The sequence below is a fragment of the Sylvia atricapilla genome, chromosome 2 (assembly GCF_009819655.1).
Source record: "Sylvia atricapilla isolate bSylAtr1 chromosome 2, bSylAtr1.pri, whole genome shotgun sequence".
Taxonomy (NCBI): Eukaryota; Metazoa; Chordata; class Aves; order Passeriformes; family Sylviidae; genus Sylvia; species Sylvia atricapilla.
Window position 1 is genome coordinate 42,744,646 of NC_089141.1, and position 21,185 is coordinate 42,765,830.

A 21,185-nucleotide genomic window follows, 5' to 3' on the forward strand; every position below is an offset into this window, starting at 1 on the left:
ATTCACCTAGCTGCATGATCTATAAAGATGAAGATTAGACAAATCTTTTCTGACTGAAATCATGGCTAAATGCATGTTGCCCAGACACTTTGGAGATACTTAAGCTGTGTGTTGCAAGGGACTACATACAAAACTGCCCTAAATGAAGATACTTTATTTTTGAATGATGAGAAAAACCCTTATTTCTAGCTTTTAAGGATAAAGAGAATCTTTGTGAAGTCACCTTTGACAGTTTCTGAGGTGTTGTTAGTCTTTGCTTATCCACCACTATGGTGTTTTTACTCAATCACAGTTAAATAGGAGATAGTATATGCACTAAATTGTTCCTCTCTGACGCTGTATCTCTGTATAACCTAACAGGAAAACTTGAAATTCTTAGCTTAGGTATTCTATTATAATTCCCTTTTCTTGCATTCCTCTGAACTCTTCTGTAACTACATAAATAGCAAGCTCCTCAGGGCAGGAGCTCTGCTGTTGTTATGCAGAACAAGAATGATAGCAGTCCCTGAAACAAATCTTAGTAGTTCTCCAAAGGGTAAGCCAAACTCTGCTGACTTCCCCTTGGTGGAAGAAGGCAAGCTTGCAAGTGTTCGTATCAGGGCTGTACAAGTTTATTTCCAAAGAAGTATGTCTAGGGAAACATGCATTTTCCCTGTTCTCCCAGTGTTTTTTACCCATCTTAGTTTTAAAGCTTATAGATAGGAGTGTGTGAGGCCTGTGTTTTGCAACTGGTGATCCAGATGTGCCCAGTCATTTTTTTTAATATATTCTGCCCAGTAGCATTTCCTGGATGTCGGTAATAGATTTTAGATTTTTGTGGGGTTTTTTGCTTAGAAGGCAAAGGAGGAGGCTTTTATTTCTTCTTGTTACTTCTTCTAATATCTGGGGTGTATTAGGTTGGGACAGTGTAGGTCTGTTTGGTTAGAACAAGATTTATTTGATTTCAGATTACTTTTATTGATGGTTGGGTTTAAGGTGTTAAGTTGCCACAATTCCATGGGTAACTGCATAAACTGCTCAGATGGTTTGGGACTTTTTAAAGAAATGACGGAATTATCTTGTCAATTTTGAATGATAGAACTTGTAGCCACATTTGTGGTAGAGTTCTAAACTTTTTGGTTGTTTATAAGTTTGAGAAATGAGAAACAGCTTTTTCTTCCTCTTATCCTGTCCTGAGATTAATACTGGAAATGGCAGAAGTACCTACAAACAAGCCCATTCAGTGCTTTTTTATTACAAATCTGAATTTTTTTATATATATATATGAAATTTTTATTTATATATATGAAACCTACATATAACTTTTGTGTAAAAGGAAGAGCCATTATAAAATGACTAACTCATATTTGCTGTGTTAGTTTTTTGTATAAAACTGAGTTTTCCATAACTACATCTAATGATGCATTAGTACTGCTTAGTTCTAGAATAATTTAATGGGAAGAAATAACTCAAAGCTAAAGGAAAGAAAAAGGGGCTTACACAGTAAAGGCTTACTTACAGTAGTTGTAAAAATATTATCAAACTTAGTATTCATCCTGTGATTAACAACTTTAAACTCAAAAAACTGTTTTGAAATGTAAGCCTGGAGAGGAAGAATGAATCTTTAAACATGTGAAGTATTCTTGTTTATATATGTATTTATACATAAAGTTGTTTGTTTTTTAATTTCAGAGATATAACAACAATGAAAGGTACCATTGTTGCTCAAGTAGATTCAAGTGAGTCTTTCCAGGAGTTTTGCAGTACATCATGTTTATCCTTCTATGAAGATAAACAGAATCCCTCAAAAGGAGCCTTGAATAAATCAAGATGCACAATCTGTGGTAAACTGACTGAGGTCTGATTGATTGTTTTTTGTCTTTCTCAGTAATGACATACTAATAGCTTATTTACTGAAATAAGAGAACTGAAAAGAAGAAAATGTAAGATCTTTAGTATTTTTGAGATACTAAAATATGCAGGTTTAATATTCATATGGAGTAGCTGAAGGAAGAAAGTATTCCAAGAGGTTGATATTTGTTTCAGAAACTTGAAGTGCCTTTTGCTGATAATATGTTCTATGAGGCATAGAATCCTATAATTGTAATCTAGATCTCTTTCTAGAGAAAAGAGAAACGAAACGGCAAGATCCACAGTATTACACAGTATTACTTCTTTCTTTTTTTTTTTTTTTTTTTTTTTTTTTTTTTTTTTTTTTTTTTTTTTTTACTCTTTGGGTTTTAAAGGTTATGCATATGGTTTTAGAGATCTGTAGAATATGTGTAATTTTAAATTCTCATGAATTTATTTATTCTCATGTATTTATTCTTGATGCCTTCATGGTTACTCAGCTCAGGCTACTTGCTGGTTCAGGCTACTGCTTTACACAGCATATTGTCTGGCCAATCTTCATATGCCAGGTTCTTCACCTGTAAATTGATCATTTTATAAATTGGCACTCTACTGTCATATGCAATACCACATCCTTCCCTCTGATCTTTCCTTCCAGGCTAAAGGGTAGATGAGTTTAAGAGTGTTTTCCTAGAACTCTGGAGGCAACAAAAACATTCCTTTCTGATTGTATATTTCATGGTCATTTCAAAATTTTAAATAGTGGGATAGATTTTTGAATGTAAGACTTCTGGTTTGTCTACTAATTTCAGGCAACTTTGTGCTTGTCTAATGATAGATTACTTTTTTATTTTTATTTTTTAGATTCGTCACGAAGTTAGCTTTAAAAATATGACTCATAAGCTGTGCAGTGACCATTGCTTCAATAGATACAGGATGGCAAATGGTTTAATAATGAATTGCTGTGAGCATTGTGGGGAGTATTTGCCCAGTAAAGGAGCTGGAAACAATGTCCTTACTATTGATGGTCAGCAGAAAAGATTCTGCTGTCAGAACTGCCTTGGTGAATACAAGCAGGTAACGACTTCTTTATCTATAAATTAAAATCAAATAAACATTAATAGTTCCTAAGTTTATGCTGTTACTAATAGCATGGGTTTACTTCTCCTAAGAGTTCTAGAAATTAAATTAATGCTAGTGAGAATAAACTATTTGGAATGGACTTTTTCCTACTGTCTCTTTTTGATGTTGCTGTAATAGTGATACCTATTTATTACTAATGAAAAGATAATTGAAATTAAATTTTGTGACTAATTTCTATTTTTCTGTTGGTTGTATGTGAAGTATAACAATAGGAAGCACACCACACAGCCTTTACTGGTCCTTAGGTTATGAGGTTTTTTTATATAAAAGCTCACTTTATGCAGTTGAAACATTAAAAGAATATGCAGAACGTACAGATTGGACACTGCTGTGAGAAGGCTCTAACTGGTGACAGTTTGGCTGTGTACTTGCACTATGTCTCATCTCCATTTTACATCACAGGATTCAAAAAATGGTTACTTTTATCCTTCCATGTGTTAAGTTTTATGCTTTCATTTTATTTACTTGGTTTGTTTTACATTTATTTTTAAGACTGTTAAGATAGTAGTAATTGTATTTAAAATAATTCCAAATCAAGATGCTTGATGCTAAAATCTTTTACATTTTGCAGAGCCAGCTTAGTTCTGAACTGTTGCTAATGCTGGCGAGAAGGTTTAAATGTTAATCACAGTATTAATAGTATAATAGGATAGCTCTGAAATACTAAATATTTCAGGGGAGGATATATAATATGGGGATTTTGGGGGGTTTTATTATTTGGGTTCTTCTGCTTGGTATGTTCTGCTCTGAGTTTATAGGTGTAGTGTTCTGACAGTGCTGTTTTACTAGCAAGAAATTTATGTTTCTGGTTTTGAGGTGCACACTTGAATATGTGAGTGGCCCCAGTGCTGCACATTGTTCAGGGCTCATTCTTCATCCCTTCCCATTTTTAAGAAACCAGTGGTCCACGAGAAGAGGCATTACAGTGCTGTGTTGTTAAGTTCTTTATTGTACATCATGTGTGCTTGTATTTTCTTACTGGGTGCTGAGCTCTGATGCTTTTGGGGATGCTTTTGTTCTGTGTGTGAAGAGCAAAGCTGGAAACCTGTGTACGTAAACAGCCCGACTGGAAATGTAACATGAGCATTATTTTTTTGCCACAGCTGTGCCAAAAGGGACAGGATAGGTTTTCAAGCTACTAAAAATATAGGCATGCCCAGAAGCCATGGAAAGACTTGAAGAAACGTTGAATACTGTCTCTTGAAGAAGCAAAAGTGCAGGAGATTAACTTTGAAATGAGAGATTCCCATACAACCAGTATAACTTACACTGCGCATGGAATTACGAAATGAGCATGGAATTTTGAGGTTCAATGATAAATTTGTACTTTAATGACAGAACATACTGTATTTATTTACATATTGTTGTATTTTATGTTTAGATATGTGTTTGAGAATGAGAATATGAGTAGGAAGTTGTATGTTCTGGTTTAATTTGGGGAGGAGGAGCAGTTTGCAGTATGAAGAATCTTCACAAGTAGTGTCAGGTTGGTGCATTATTGTGAGAACCTTTGAAATTAAGGCATATTGTTTTGGTTCATTCACTTCTAACAGCAGATTTTATGCAGGCAAGTTCTTAATTCCTTTATCAAAAGATGTGGTACTGTGTAACTATAATAGGCTGTGGGAAGCCTAATTTGAGTATTTTTGTGCATCTGTTTTGGAATCGTATAATTCTTAACTGGTAGGTTTCAGATAATCATGGAGTGTGAAGAGTTTGGGTTATTATTAAAAGAAGCTCTTAAGGGAAAATCCTGTGTAACCAACAAAGTGCCTTTCTGTTAGGGAGTAACTTCACCAGTGGGTAAGGGAAGGACTATAGATGTTGTTTATCTGGACTTTTGTAAAGCCTTTGACATGATCCCCCACAATATTCTTCTCTCCAAATTGGGAAGTGATAGATTCAACAGGTGGACTCTTAGGTGGATTAGGAATTGGTTGGATGGTTGCATCCGGAGGGGTAGTGGTCAATGATTCAGAGTCCTGATAAACATTAGTGACAAATGGTGTCCTTCAGGGGTCCCTATTTGGACAGGTGTTATTTCATGTCTTTGTTAATTAATAGACAAAGGCACCAAGTGCATCCAGAGCAAGTTTGCAAATTACACCAAGCTGAGGGTGCAGTGACTAACCTGAGTGACGGGATGTCGTCCAGAGGGACTAAGCCTGACATGAGTGCATGGCTGAGATCAGCCATGTTAAAGGCTTCACAGAAGTCCAGATAAAGGACAAAGACTAAGTGCAAGGTGCTCAGCTGTCTAGGGAGGCATCCCTCAGTGTCTGTACACGCTGGGAAATTAACAGATGGAGAGCAGCCCTGCAGGAAGGGCTTGGTGGTGCTGGTGGAGGCTGGACATGAGCTGTCAGTGTGCACTCACAGCCCAGAAAGCCAAACGTGTCCTGGGCTCCATCCAAAGCAGTGTGGGCAGCAGGGCCAGGGAGGGGATTCTGCCCCTCTGCTCTGCCCTGCTGGGACCCCACCTGCAGTGCTGCATCAGCTCTGGGCTCCCAGCACAGGGAGGACTTGTTGAAGCATCCCAGAGGAGGGACGCTGAGATGATCAGAGGGAGGGAGAACCTCTCCGATGAGTAAGAACTGAGGATGTTGGGGTTGTTCAGGCAAAGAGAACGCTTCAGGTTGACCTGTGAGCTCCAGTAACTGAAGGGAGCTTAGAGGAATGATAGGACAAGACTACTTACAAGAGTAAATAGTACAGTAGTACTATTACTATTTAGTAATGGGTTAAAGGGAAATGGGTTTAGATTTAAAGAGAGTAGGTTTAGATTAGATCTTAGGGAAAAAAAATCTAGCATACAGGGTAGTGAGTCACTGGAACAGTTTGCTCAGGGAACTTGTGGATGAAAATGCTCAAGGCCAGGTTGAACAGGGCCCTGAGCAGAGTGGTCTCATGTAAGGTATCTCTGACTATGGCAGAGGTGATTTGAACTATCCAGACCATTCTGTGATTTTGTGAGTATATGGAAGTCAAACTATAAAAGTTGAAGTTCTAGTGTATGCCGTAGGTGTCCAGAGTTGCTTAGGGCACAAATTGTTGAGATTATTCAGTTGATATAATATTTAGTTTATTTGGGGTTTTTGAGCTGAGTATGTTCAAGGAGTTCTAGTTTTTTAGAAAAGAAGTTTAGAAAGAAAATGTCAATGACAACCCACTGGGCCACAATTGGTGGATTATGGGTTGTTTTGTTCAGTTGTAACAGTGTTTCCTTGAAAATTACTAGATCTTGCTTTAAAAGAGCTGCTGCAGGAGAGATTTTTGGGGAGAGTCGTTATTGCATACTGAAATAAACTTAATGAAAGAAATAATACAGAAAAAGTTCATGTCATTTGATTTCAGTATTGTATTGTACAACTAATTATTGTGTGTCACCTAAGAGTTTTAGCAAATGTTTTCTTACAAACAGCTGTAAAATAAATAGGTCTCATTGGTATGAGCTTTGTATCAAGCAGTTTATATTGTAAATGTCATACAACTATCAATATTGCTATACATTTGTAGTAGTAATAAATGAAAACTCCTTTTTACTTGTACCTATCTATATACTTAATCACAATTTAAAAAAAATAAATATTACACTGATTTGAACACAATTTTTCAATAAGTCATTATGAACTTCTTTTTCTTACTTTCTTGGAATGAAAAAAATAAATTTGTGGGTAATAAAAATTACAGTGGCTCTCAGAATGACGAGTAATTTGATTACTCCAAGTAATCCATCTGCTGCAAAGTGTGTCTTTCCTCTGCTTTACACTGTTCCTGGAGTAACCAACAGTGTTGCTCTTGAGGTAGAGGATAGGTTTTTTTCTCAAATGTCGGAAGTCACCTTTCAAGGTGATAGATGCACTTAGCTTCCTATGTACCAGTTTTAGAACCTACTTTAAAAATGAACATACATAATATTTAATATTGCATTATATGTCTTGATTTTCTGAGAGGTCATGGTTGTATTTTCTTTCCTAAAACTTTAAGTGATTGCCAAGCTTAGATGTCCTTTAGTATTAAAAAGTTACGAAATATAAATAATTATTTCTGAAATAATTAAAATAATAAATAGGCATAACATAACTCATGCTCACTGTATTTATATGCAAGAGCAAGTTAATTTTTCTGTTACACAGCAGTCATTTGTCAAGACAGCTGTGCAAGTCAAACTTTTTGAAAAGGATAAAACTCATAAAATAGTTTCTCAAAAAATAAGTGTGACAATTTAGATAAATTGTGAGAACAAAACTCTAATTGCAAGTGCTTAAATTTTTTAAAACCTCAAGATGAAGATTACTGCTAGATTAAGTGCTCGAACTGCTGCACTGACGTTCAAACTCTTCACATGTAGAGAGGGACAAGAGGAACTTAAACAATGACCCTAAACAGAATGGAAAAAAACCCAAACAAACCACACTAGAAGAGAATGAAATTTTATCTGAACTGGAGCTGACTAAAATTGTTAATGTACAAACACTGAACAAATAAGGTAAAAATACCTTCTTTCTTAGAGCAGATATTTTGTATAGTTAAACTGGAAATGTAAGCATTAAATTACTTTAGTGACTCATTTGAAAATTATTTGTGCAGTAAATTGGAAGTAACCTCAAATGTGCCTGCCGTAAAGATGCTAACCTCACCAGCACATACCTAGGTTGTTACAGTGTTTTTGTTTCTGCTACTATTGCATGTTTTCTGTCTCCGCAAAATTAGTTAACTTCCTTTTCAAAGTAATTTCCATGTTTATGTCTTGGTTTGCTGGATTTTGGTACAGGCTTGACAACCTTATTTCAAGAAGCAAGTGGAATATCCTGTGACTTCATGACTTGTGTAACCAACCATACCTTTTAATTTTGAGCCTTTCCAACTAACCTAAAGCAGCATCTGTGTCTGCTTTTAAAAATATTTTCCTTCCTTGCTTGATCAGTCCGTGGTGCTCTTGATTCCACCAAGACAGTATTTAATGCCTTGATCATTAAAAATGTTCCTTTATTTACTTTGCTTCTGTAACTAAAATTCTTCTTGGAATGTGACCGGGTATTTGCTTGCTTTAGGGGCTTCTTGAAGGGATGGTCTTCATCTACTGCCATAAAGGAGGTGGATGGGGTGGGAAAGGAGCTCTAGCTATTTCTTCATAGCTTTTTTGATAGCTCTGGACAGAAGTGATATTGAATGAATGCAAGCCAAATGAGAGCTTTTCTGGCTGGAGAGGATGCTTGCGCAGTGTCTTTTCATCTAATGGAAAAATTTTCAAATTGAATAAAAGTACATTTGGTTACTTTTTGATTAGATGAAGACTTACTGCTGAACATGCTTCAAGGCTAACAAGGCTATGCCATGTCCCTGAGCTATTCACTTAAAAGCAATACAAAAAAGCACCGTAGTCAGTTGTGCTTCCTTGTTCACTTTCTGCTCTTTGCCAAGGAACTGCTTTTGTGAAACTGTTAAAACTCATTTGTCTATTTTGTCCTGTGCAGGGATTTAGGAGCCTTCATTGTACACAATAATATGCATATCAGTTCTGCAGCTAGCAATTACATGTTTACATAGACTTTGTACTTAGTCTCATACAGCGTATTGTTCTCTACTGGTTTAAATATCACTAAATGCTGTGATAAAATGTCCTGTCGCTTGGCACTTCAGTGGAAGCATGTAGGGTGTTTCAGCTTTGTCTTGTGTCTTGTCCCATGCAGTGTCTGGGGCTTTTTCTGTGCTTCTTTGTTATGAGAGAGGATGTCCTTCTGGTCTTCCTTTTTATCCTTGATATCACAGTGAACTACAAAATCTACCACTTCCTGCTGTTGTTACTGTTTTATAAACTCTCATTTCCAAGTTTCAAGAGTAAGTAATCTTGATAAAGTCAGTAATAGCTAGAGTTGAACAGCCCACTTACATTGAAATGTGAAAAGTACTGAATTTTTTTTTTTTCCTTTTAATTCTGGTCTCTTTTAAAGAGTAGTTCTGTGGTTTCAGCCAGATCGAACTGTGGTTTAATAGTGGTGTTTCTTACTCATATAGTAAACTACTTCTGTTTAGTTCAGGTAATACTCAGTTTGGTATTAAGTAATCTCTGGTAATACTGCTGTCCCATACTATGCACACTTCTGCAAATGGAGATAGCTAGATGCTTTTCATCCCATCTAACATGGTTAGAAGATGGAAATCTTTATTAATCAATGAACAATAATTTCCTCTTTCTTCCTGCTTTGTGATATGGGGAGGTTTTTTGAGACCTTTTGGTATTTATGACCCTGAATTTTTTGCATCTGTGATGCAAATTGAGTCCTAGAAACTATCCTGTTCTACCTTTTCTATTACTGTTTATTTACTTCTGCTTTCTGGAACCATTTATTTTGCCATTTCTTCTTCAAATGTATGTCTTCCAACATAGAATTCCCTGCTCTTCAATAATAACTGTGCTACCAGATTCTTTAGGCAGCTGAATATAGTTCATCATAACTGTTCAGAATACTATTATGTAGATATTTTAGAAGATTAAATCAAATGGGTCCATAAGAAATGTTAAAATGGCTTTGTAGTTCTGAAGAAAACTAGTCATAGGGCAGTCAAGTGTGAGGTGTCATTTGTGTGGGAGCCCAGGAGGTTCTTGGAAAGAGGAAGCAAGGAGGTGGCATGACTAGGTGTCATAGTTATGATGGATATAACTACATCCGTGCACTGGTGTACCTGGAGTAATTACCTGGGTGGGATTGAGGGGGAGAGAGAAAAGGCAGAACAGAAACAGCTGAAACATTCAGTTAATGTAGAAGTAACTTACTTTTTGAGGCAGATGTTTTCAGCTGTTTTTCTCAGAGACAGGAAGACAACTGTCTTGAGAGAGGGAACAAAACCAGCAAAAAGACAGAACACTGGCAGTTGGAGATGCCAAGGAAAAGTACTGGACAAGTTATCAATCTAGATTTTTGCAGACTTCAGCTGATGGAATGTAGATGTACATCACTTGGTGTTCAAGGCCTACAAAAGCAATTGCTTTATCTTTTGCTCTTAGGACTTGGGCAAATGCTTTTGAGGAAGAGTTTACAGTTAGTATTCTTGGGGGAGAGATTATTTTGAGGCAGTATTTTAAGAGAAAATAAATTATCCAGGTTCTTTTTTTGCTGTTACAGATTCTGCTGATACTGGGTTCTTTTCTTGGACATGCATGTTGCCTCTGGATCCATCAGACCATCCATTTAAATGAATCTGAAGTAGTTTAGCTGCTATTTTGTTGGTCACTTTTCTGGGGGATCTCATAGAATTCCATGTAGCAAATGTATCTGCTTTTCTACTTACAGAAAATATTTTCTTCTTCTTCTCTGTTTGAACACAGGCATCCTGTGTTTCTGTCCTGGAATTTCCTGGTGTTATTCTTAATTCTAATCCAAACCTCTTATTTCATAAAGCTACCAGGGAGGTTTGCCTGGATTGAGAGGTATTTAACAATCTATTTTACCTTGGAGTTTTAACTACAAAGCATTTCCTTTAACTGGAAGCAAATCTTTGGGCTGCTATATAGCATTGTAGCAATCAGCTGCTGTTCTGATATTTTCTGTTGACTGGCCCTTGCATGGGAGAAGCTGTAGCAAGAATGCTCTCTTACACTGCTGGCATGTCCTTCATTATGCTCTCTTAGCCTTGTCAAGGCCTGTGAAGCAGATGATAATCCTTTCTTTGCAGTTAAGAATAAAAGTGTCTAACACAGATGTCTAGATTCAAGGCAGTAATAGCTTTATTGAAGTACTCATGCAGTCACAAGGTTGAAGAACAGAGGCTTTCATTAGTTTCAGTTGTGAACAGAAATGAGGCTTCTAATATGCCGTGAAGTTATGGTATGGCTCTGACAATTATTTTGGAGTTTGATCTTTATTCTTTGCAGGGTACATGCAACAAGAGCTCTAGACTTCAGCTTACATGATCCTTTCAGTAAGATGTAAAGGAAGGTCAAGATTCCTTCTAAAGTCATAGTTGCTTATAGTGGCAAGAATAAGAATTCCTCAGAAACCCTCTAAGTGTATTAGTATTTTTGTTGAAACAATTTCCTCAGTCTGGAATATGTCACATTCATCTGCATTGTCTTGCGTTTTGGTAGCTGCTTTTGTAGTTTCCATTTGAGTTGAACACTGTCCTAGTGAACAGAAGGAATATATGAAATCTATCTAGAACTAGTGACGTACAAGAGTTTTCATATCTCACTGTTTATGTCTCTAACCTGTCATGAGATAGCTATCATGAAATAGACCTTCTAGAATTAAGTCTCTAAGGATATACGAAGAGTCATGAAAGAATGAGTGAGTTTAGAATTAAATACAATGAGAAGAATATTCAGGCTTTTTCATCTACCATAGACTTTGTGCTTTAGAAGATATGCCAAAATTAGGTCATCTCAGTGCAGAATCTAGATGGAATAGTGAAGAGGGGCTTTAGTCAGACTACTGTGCATCAGGCTTCCCTCAGAGGGCAGTGGGCCTTTATTCTCTTGGAATTTTTCTTCTGGATTAGCTTAGTTTATTTGTGCCTGGTTATTGTTATGATTCAGGAGGGCTCACGTGACAACACACAGAACTCTTAGTTCTTCAGAGGGCTTACAGCAAAGTTTATTGAAAGACAGATTCTTCTTATACAATGTTTCGGTAAAATGAATAGGACTGGTCCTTTACGGCATCACCTTTTTGTAAACATTTCTACCAGTAAACAAGTTGGAAAAACACCAGGTGTCAGGAGTAAGATACCTACAAGTTTTGGGTTCCTCCTTTTGATTTCCTAGGCCAGACTGAGAGAGTTCTATATTTGGCTTTCCCACAGGCTTCAGGCTTCTTGTCTGTAGCCAAAGAGTCCGTGTTCTGACCACTGTCAGTTCCCACACTTCGTAATTGATACAGCTTTCTTTACTAATTTGATTGTGTTCTAACTTCAATTTTATTTGAAATTACAGTCCTCAAATGTGCATGTTTTTATAGGATACTGTAGATGTGAATTGGCCTATGGGAGGAAAATGCTTGATACTTTCTTTTGCAGATTGGTTTTGTGTTAATTTCATCTTTGAAGGAAACTTGAAGCTGAACCTAGTTTGACTGCAGGATTTTGTCAAGAGGCATTTTTTTCTATTGTTGAAATAACCATGGGGAGCGCAAGATGAAGCTAATACTTGATCTGAAATGGAAGACTATTGCCAAGAAAGCAGCTTTGGAGAAAAAGGCTTGGGTATCCCAGTGGAGAAGTTGAACTGGGGGTAGGAGTGTGCCATTGCAGCAAGGATGGCCAGCTGGGTCCTGGGTTTGTCTCATAAAATGTCTGACCTCTGGAGGTCATCTCGTGCACCCCCAGCTCAAACAGGGTCACCTGGAGCAGATCCTCCAGGACTACATCTGTTTGAGGTTTTGAGTATTTCCAAGGATGCGGACTCTCCACCTTGTGTGGGCAACCAGTTGCTATATAAGCAAGAGTTACAGCCAGCAGGACAGGGGAGGTGATTTTTGTGCCCCACACTGCCCCTAGTCCTTCTGCTCTTGAGACGGCATCTGGAGTACAATGGCCAGTTTTGGATTTGACAGAGTGGAAGGCATTGTCATACCGATGGAAGTTCAGTAAAGAGCTACCAGTTTGCTTAGATGGCTGGAGTACATGATGTAGTAGAAGAGGCTCAGGAGAGGTTACTTTGTTCAACCCTGAGGAGCGTAAAGGGGGATGAGTTAGCTAATGGGAGGAGACCGAAGAAGACAAACTCTTCTAAGAGTTGAGCAGTGGAAGGAAAAAAGGCAAGAGACACACCTTCAAAACAAGGCGAAACCAAACCACCTTTTTCCTTATCTGTTTTTTGTTGCTGTGTTGTGGTCGATTGGTTGATTTTTTTTTTTCTTTGGTATGTTTTGTTTTGGTTTTTTTCTCTCCTATAAGTTTGGTGAAATCCTCCTGAAGGGTTTTGGAGTCCTTGGGGATGCTCAGATTTGACTGGACAAGATCCTTAGCAAACACCTCTGGAGCTGCTTTGAGCCAGAGGCTGCACTTGACCTCAGGAGGTCTCCTCCAGTCCATAAGATTCTGTGATTTTGTTCTTCTGAAACAAAGAAGGAAGCAGTGATTTTTAAAATAAAGACTGATGAAGTTTTGCATTTTGTGTTCCTTCTTTACTTAGTCACTAGTAAAGATTTTGGTATTTTGTTCTGGTTTTTCTCTGCCAGTAAAGATCTTTTGGTGTCCTGCTGAGAAATATCAACAACATTGACACAGCTTTAACGTTTTCCTTAAGTTTTTTTCTAAACACATGCTGTTCCTTGAGGGGGGTTAAAAAATTAAATATGTACTGTAGTAAGAACCTGAGAAAGCTGTCATCACAGTTCTCATCTGGGATTGAAACTCTTGCAGTGATGTAAGTGGGCATACATGGAGGAGTAAGACCAGGGCAGGAACTTAGGGTATTTTCCTCTTAGCATTGTCTTAGCTTCTGACTCTCTAGAGGTCAGGGCATCCCTTGAACCTGATGCAATGTTCCTATATGCTATTACTGGCAAATCTCTTCCATTAGTGCTTGTTCAGTCTCCTTGTGAATGCATACCAACAGTGTTTCCATTTGTGATTTTCTCTGGTAAGAGGTTCTGCTGACCTGGTGTTTGTTACATGAGGAGCTGTCTCCTGATTATTTTCCAATTTCCGTTGATATTCATGTGATTTGGTGTAGTTGTTTATATTAGAAAATACACTGAGCAGTTGATCCATAGTGCCCTGCATAATACCATTTTTGGTTCTGTCGTTATTCTCCTAAGCTGTCTTGTTTCCAGGCCAAAAATTCTTACCTCAGAAGAATGCTCTTTGACCCTCTCTGTTACAGTAGCTCTCCTTTATTTTAGTGAATCTTCTGTTTGTTTATGGCAGCTAGAAGGGTACTTTAAAATAAAGGATTCTCGAATGTTACTTTTTCTGCAGAATGAAGTTAATACTACAGATCCTTAGCTATAAAAGAGATTATGTTGGGAAGAATTTGAGAGTAGAAATATAAGTAGGCTGAGAAACTTGATAGTCTTGTCTGGAAATTTCACACTTAGGAACAGAAAAACATTCTTGGTTTGTATTACGGGTATCCAAAAGTATTGGAGCTACAGTTGGAGGCTCTCTGTTACTGGAGGCTCTCTGTTGGTGTTGTCAATAGAGGAAGCTGTTGAGTTAGACTCTTAAAAAAAAAAATGTTTGAGACACATGTATAATACTTATCGAGGTATACTTTGAGGTATGCATTAGTCTTTTTTTAACAATACTGCAGTACTCCTTGGTTTGTTTCTGTGGGGTTTTTTGTTTTGGTTTGGTTTTTTTCTTGAATGATTTTATTATTTGTACTTGGAAGTTCAGGGAGTGCTGGAAAGAGTAATAAAAATTCAAGAAAGAGGTTTAGTGTGAGGGAGATGACGATTACAACATTTTAGGAACAATACATTTAAGGAAGGTTTGGGCCTTCTAATTTTCTTTTGTCACCATGCCCTGTCTTCTTCACTTGTGTAACAATGTGTTTAAATTTCTAATAATGCAGAAATGCTCAAATATTCTTTTTATTTGTTACTACAAGAATAACACGAGAGCTTTTGTTGCAGTTTTGCTCCTACCCACAGAATCTTCTGCATAGTTGGCATGTTTTTTAGATATTCTTATTCTTTGTAGTCTTGATAAATTAGATCTAGGTTTACTAGATTATTACTAGATAGGAATAAAAAAATTTCTTATTTTTAAATCTGAAGGAGATGGGGTGAAGTCAGTAAACAACTCCAGTATTTTGAAGATGTATGAAATTCAGAAGTGATTGACATGCTGTTGCACTGTTCTTTGTGTGCATGATCCTTTCTTGATATCACCTAAATGATGAGGTATTTGTGATGCTGATTAGCAAAAGCTATTTCAGCTTTCAAGGAATTTTTGTCAAAACGTGTAGTTTGCTGACACAATGATTTTTTTTTCCCCATTATGCCCTGATCCGTTTACTATAAACTTATTTATTAAAACTTACGCTTTTCTCTTGCTGTTCCTTGAAGTCACTGTAGCCTCTGTTGAATTTCTCTTTTGGATATGGAGTTGGATATGGAACTTGTGAAAGTTTCATTTGCCTGTGCATTTGTTTGCTGATTATATTGCTGAATGCTCTTCATAAAGTTGTTTGCCAGCAAATTTGCATCAGTGTTTCTAGATTTACATTTTGATTTATTCTGGAGCTGCCAAGGCTATTTGTGGAAGCCGATTTTTTTTTTTTTATGGTGGTTGTCCATTAAGCACTTTCCAAGAAATCAAATAGTTTTTAAATTGTAGCCTCCTGTATTATTAGTAACATAACTCAGTTTTCTGGATGTCCTGCTTTTGTTTCTTAGCTTGCCAGAGATGAATGCATAGCAGCAGAGTAGCTCCAACTCACAGAACAATATAGCTAATACATTTTGGTCTTGGTACTAAGTGTGAATTTTGTCAATAATGTGGCTGATTAGGAAGATAACTATGTTGATAAGATAACGAGTAACATGTTTAAAGGTAAATGGAAAAAAGTTAAAACAGGAAGGAAATAAGAGTCCTATTCTATCCCCTCTAGTTAGGAGCTTGATACCTTGACAGGTACTTGGTACTCCTTTTTAGAGGAAATCCCCAGCAAAGGTTTCATCAAAACAGCTTGTGGAAATTGTGAACTTGTGTGGAAATTTTGCTGGTCTCTGCAGGGTGCTACATCCGATTTGTGTCACAGGCATGTGGATTTGTATGTTTTTATGCAGATGCTCTTAGTATAGGAAGGATGACATTATAAACCCATAAGTTTCATCTCTGTCTATAAGACTAGATTTAACTAGTTTTCAAATTTGAGTACTGAAAAATAGGAAGAGCAAAGATATCCTCTGAAGCTTCTGTCAGTCTGAACAAAATGAAGCACTTATTAAATGAGCTTTGCCTTTCCTTCCCCTTTTCATCCTTGGGAATAGGGAAAGAGAGAGAGAATGCCAAAAAATTTCATTAGAAGGGAAGAGATCTTAAGTGCCTTAGTGATGATTTTCTAATACTTAATAAGGTGAGAGTCTGTCTACTAGGAGGCCGATCATTTTTGGAGAGGAATTTTCTCTGTCACTGTCAAGACCACGATACTATTTCTATGGGAAGAGAAGGTGTCTAGATATTTTTTTCTGAAACTTGTTTTATCATGGCTTGAGATAGTTGCCTGACACTGACATATGTAATATATGTAGCACATCAGAATTACTGATTTTGGATGTTGACTATGTCATTGGTAGTTCTGCTCTGTGCAGCTTTTTATAGAACATTTGTTCCATTCTGTGGAAGACTGTTGATGGACTGACTGCTCTGTTGAGAGATGTCAAAATCGAGTCTCTTACCAGGTTCATGGAGTCACAGTTCAGCATAGAAACTCTGCAGTGTGTTCCTCCTGCCTGGAGGATTGGAGATACAATTTTTTTTTTTTCTCCCCAAAGTTTATTCATTCTTCATATTCATAACTTCTTTGCTGTGCAGGTCACTGCACAATGGAACAGATTGCCCAGAGAAGTTACGGAATCTCCCTCACTGGAGATACTCATGAACCATCTGGGATGCAATCCTGTGCAATGTGCTCTAGGAAGACCCTGCTTGAACAGGGAGGTTGAGCCAAAGGTCTTTTCTAAGCTTACCCATTCTGTGAGTCATACTAGCCATGCCAGATTCCTGTTCCTATCCTTACAACTATTGTCCCATCAAGAAGGAGAAAGGAATAGAGTTCTTTCAAATTCTTCAACTCAGCACAACTTGTTGCATACTCTTACCACAGTTCAGTTTGCAGACAGTGGGGTTTGGGATGGAATTGAGATGTTTTGAATGGTTTGAGTTTTTTGGGGGGGGTGGGGTGGGGGTGTGTGTCTTTACACAGAAGGTTAGTTTTAGCTGGCTTTTCCTCAGGAGTAAAAGACTGTAGTTCAGCAACCATAGTGCTAAAGGCTCTAGAGAGGTTGATCAGGAGAGTTAATACAGGAAGAATTTGATGAGGGAGCAGATGACAGAAGTAAAACTTTTCCTTTGTTTTTTGGGTTTTTTTTAAGACCATAATTTAAGTCAAAAGCCAAGCGTAGTTTTAACTAACTCAATGTTTTGCTTTGTTTTATGTTTTAGAAATGTGGCCAATTAACATCTTGTACTGGCTGCAGAGCTCAGTGCAGGTTTTTTGACATGACTCAGTGCATAGGACCTAATGGATATATGGAGCCATATTGCTCAACTGTATGCATGAACACACACAAATCAAAATATGCAAAATCACAAAGTAAGTGAAAAGGATGATGGGTTTTCATCACTATTAAGAGTAGACTTTTTAAAAAGTTTGAACACTGGGGGTGGGTGCACTTGCTTTACAGTTAGTCTATGCAGATGTGACTTTATAGTTTTCAACTGAATTTAAAAAAAAATAAAACTTAAAAAACATTTGTTGAACACCAGAAAATGGACCCATGAGGATTTTCCTCACTGGCCTTTTTTTGTGATGTTGCAAAGACTTTTCAACTGTATTAAGGCATCCTGTGAAAAAAATGCTGAAGCATAATGTGCTCCAATGTGTCACAGGATGATAGTGAATTTTTTTTGCATGTGAATTAATATTCTCTGAATTCTCATATGAATCCCACCCTGGATTTTTTTTTTTCAGTCAAGCAGGAGATGGATAAGAATAGAGGTAGTTACAATGCATATAGATATGCTCTAGGTAAAGTTTTTGATTTGGTAAATAACTCGAAACGTGTGTTCTTCAGTATGCAAAGCAGATCTCAACTTGAAGTTGAAAATGCTCCAGTGAATTTTCTGGAAGAAGGTGTTTTCATATTTAGTACTGATGTTTAGTGAAAGCATTTATCCAAACTTCTGTAGTTTATTTTGTTTTGTGTGACTTGTAGAAGCTGACTGGAAAACAGACTAATCTTAGTTTTCTACACTGAAAAACTAAAAAGGGCTTACCTATAATGCTCCTTTTTTCCTATTATTTTCTATTTATTTTGTTTGTAAACTACGTTTTTCTTTTAGGTATGGAAATTATTTGCCACTTTTGTAAGCGAAACTCTTTACCTCAATATCAAGCCACAATGCCTGATGGAAAACTGTACAACTTTTGCAGTTCCAGTTGTGTAGCTAAATTTCAGGTTAGCTGTTGTGTTAAATCTTTTCCTCCCTAAATATTTGTGTGCCTGTGTTTGTGTTAAGTATTTGAATATTTAACTAACTTGCTTGTGTGTATATATATATGTGCTTGAGAGTTACAACTAATGTAGCAGGTGCTCCTGGCTTATAACAATTTCTTTGATCAAAGTGCTGTTTCATAATGATAACACTAGCTGCTGTCTTAAACTTATAACCAATTTCTGCTTTATATTGTTAGAAAGCACAAAGCTGTATCACTGCTCATCTTACTTTTACCACCTTAGTCTCTTCATGGATGTGAGCCTTGCTGTTTTGCCTTGAAGATCAACAAATTTAGCCTCTTCTTATTGTACTAAACACAATAACATAATTCTCATGTTGAATGTAGAACTAACAAAGGTCTGCCATGGAGAAAAGTGGTTCCTTCTGAAATGAAAGTTAGAGCTTCAACTGGTTCATTTATGGACAAAACTAGCTGCTTAAATTGTGGCCAGAAACTGGGGGATTGCAAGGCTAATGACATGCACTCTGGATGAAGCTGCTCTGCTTGTTGAAAGTGTCATATTTTCACTATGAATTAAGGTTAAAGCTTAAGTGAAATGTGTTCTAGCCATTAATCTCTTGGTGATCAAAGGATATTTTAAAATAATATTTTCAATTTTTGTATGTGAAAACATTTTTCCCCACATTCACACTGGATAATTGATAATTGCTTCCTCGTGTTGTTGACGAGTTACACGCACACAGGGTTTTCCCATTTGTCATTGAACTTTGCTGTTTTCTATCAACTGGACAGCAAATTGGTCTTTTAATTGCGTCTTTAATATACACTGGGTAGGACCTCTGTCATGCAGCCAAGTTTCCATCATAACCAGTTTGGTAGGTGTCTGTCAGTGGAACTGATTAACAGAATACCTGTGTATTGTTAGTGTGCAATGACAGACCTGTAATACTTCTTGCAGACTCATTCAACATCTATTTTATTGTACATGATTTTACAATTAATTGCATCCCCAAGAGCTCTTGGAACAAATGCAGCCAGGGAATGAAGAGTTCAGCCTCGACCTTCTTGGATTTGCACGAGTCAACGTTAAGCAACATTATTGAATAGAAGTGCCAGATCATTTAATGCTGCTTGTGGGTTTGTGGTCTTACTGAGTCCTTGTGCACATGCATCTATTGCAGTCTCAGTGCTGCACGTAGATCTCTTCTCAGTGTTGTAGTGGAGTTTAATTGAAGCAGCCTTGCAGTCTGGGAGTTCTCAGTGAAGGCCAAAAATTGGTAGGATGTCACTTGCTTACAAGTAGTTTGCTCAGCCAGCACTGTTGGATTTTAACTTTAGGTAGCTTTTGTATTGTCACTGTGTAGAAGAATAAAATGTTTTCACCATAAGGCTAGAGTTGAATGTATGAGAACAGTTTCTTTTTTTCTGTTCATTTAGTATTTAAGTGGAAAGGATGGTGTACCACAATGTGAGCATTGGGCTGTAAGTGTTCTCTTGAGGCTTCTCTTGTACCTAAGTGACACGTAAGGTATTGAACCTAAAGTGAAAAAATGGTCGATTTACTACAGTGCTCCATATTTTTTCAGTGTTTACTAATGGAGATAACACTTATTTTGATTTTCTTATTCATCCCTTTTTCCTGCTGTGCCTGTTCTTCCTAGACTTTTTTCTTTAAGGGTTATCCTCAGAACAGAATAATTGCTATTTCAGGCCTGTGTTTCCTCCTTTCTGCAAGTATTTTAGTCCTTTTGGTTTAAAAATGAGTACATTTGTTTTACAGAATTTCAGGATTGTGTCTTCCAAATAACCTTTTGTTTCTAGCTAGTTGCTCTTTTAATGTACTGAAATACTGAAAAGATTCAGCTGAGCTACATGTTGTACAGTTTATGTCCATATCTACATTCTCCTTTGAGCTGCCAGCCTGTAAGAGCATTTGATCTTGTAAGAAAGAGAGTGAGAGAACAGCCTGCTTTATGTGGTTTTTGTTTGGTAGTTGGTGGTAAAATGGAGGGACTGAATCTTATCTTCCACACTCTTGTCTTGGAGGATGTTATTGCAGAGTTGAAGATGGAACTGTTCCCAAGGTATACTGTTTTAGATCAGTATTGATACTGGTGCTTTTAATGGGTCAGTTGAAAATCTTGCTGTTAAGGGGAAAATAAGCTACTGATTATTTATTGTGAGCATGGAGGCTGTAATACAAGTGTCTTCCTAAATTTAGCAGCTGTGTAAATGTCTGACAGTACAAGCTATCTTAGAAAACACAAATCTGTGCAAGAATTTGTGCTAAAGCTTTAATTGGTTTGAGTTTTGCTTCCAATTTATGGATGTATCTGGAGAATTGTAGGACCAATTAAGAATTAAAAGGAGAATGGTTTTTAGCATGAAAAACCTGGTTATTCACTAATGCTGTTCTGTTTCACCACTGTGATGGTGCATGGAGGTGTTCTTGGCTATATACATTACATCTCTTTCTTGTACGCACGTGTGCGCACACAGACAAATACTCTTCTAAATTTGATAATAAAATATTTAAGGCTTCCATGCCCAGGCTGTAAGATCTGTGTGTGCATGAGTGCAGGGGAAATGTTTGTTTCCTTCCCTGTTTAATTTAATGCCCTTGACTTTGCTTGTGGAATGGTCCTAGTGAACGAGAGCGTGTAGAAGGTTCCTTGTAAGTGCGTCTCTCATGTGCATTAAGAGCAGCTTGATTCTTTCAAACATGGAGGGGTTTTTTTCTCAGCTGGAAAAAACAACTAACTTTAGTCTGGCTGCCTACTAGCTCTTCCACATGTACACTTAGGTACAGAAATGTTTCCACAATTGATTTCATGTTGCTATGAGCAAGGGTAACCCTCTATCACATATGCTGCCATGGCAGGAGCAGGCCAGAAGCTGTGCTGCTGTGGTGGTCTTCTCAGGATCCTAGGCTGTGCCTGCCTAGTGTTCATTATTAAACTGTAACTTAGAGCAGTTGGAGCTGGTTGCATTGAAGGCTGAAAAGGGCTTTACAGTGGTTTTTTTTTTTGCTTTGCTTATGCTTCCCATGCTCTTGTTATTCAAAGCAGGAACAAACATA

General features: G+C 37.2%; 1 protein-coding gene across 3 annotated transcripts in view; it reads left to right on the forward strand.

Annotated features, from left to right (window-relative positions):
• Window positions 1–21,185, forward strand: part of ZMYM2 (zinc finger MYM-type containing 2) — a 68,759-nt gene that overhangs the window by 7,995 nt on the left and 39,579 nt on the right. For 2 of the 3 annotated variants that reach the window (XM_066313033.1, XM_066313036.1), the window contains exons 4-7: window positions 1,672–1,837; window positions 2,695–2,907; window positions 17,089–17,239; window positions 17,989–18,104. In XM_066313033.1, the coding sequence (XP_066169130.1) occupies window positions 1,672–1,837; window positions 2,695–2,907; window positions 17,089–17,239; window positions 17,989–18,104 (646 nt within the window). The remainder of the gene's footprint in view (window positions 1–1,671; window positions 1,838–2,694; window positions 2,908–17,088; window positions 17,240–17,988; window positions 18,105–21,185) is intronic. The other variant, XM_066313034.1, reaches the window with a different exon arrangement.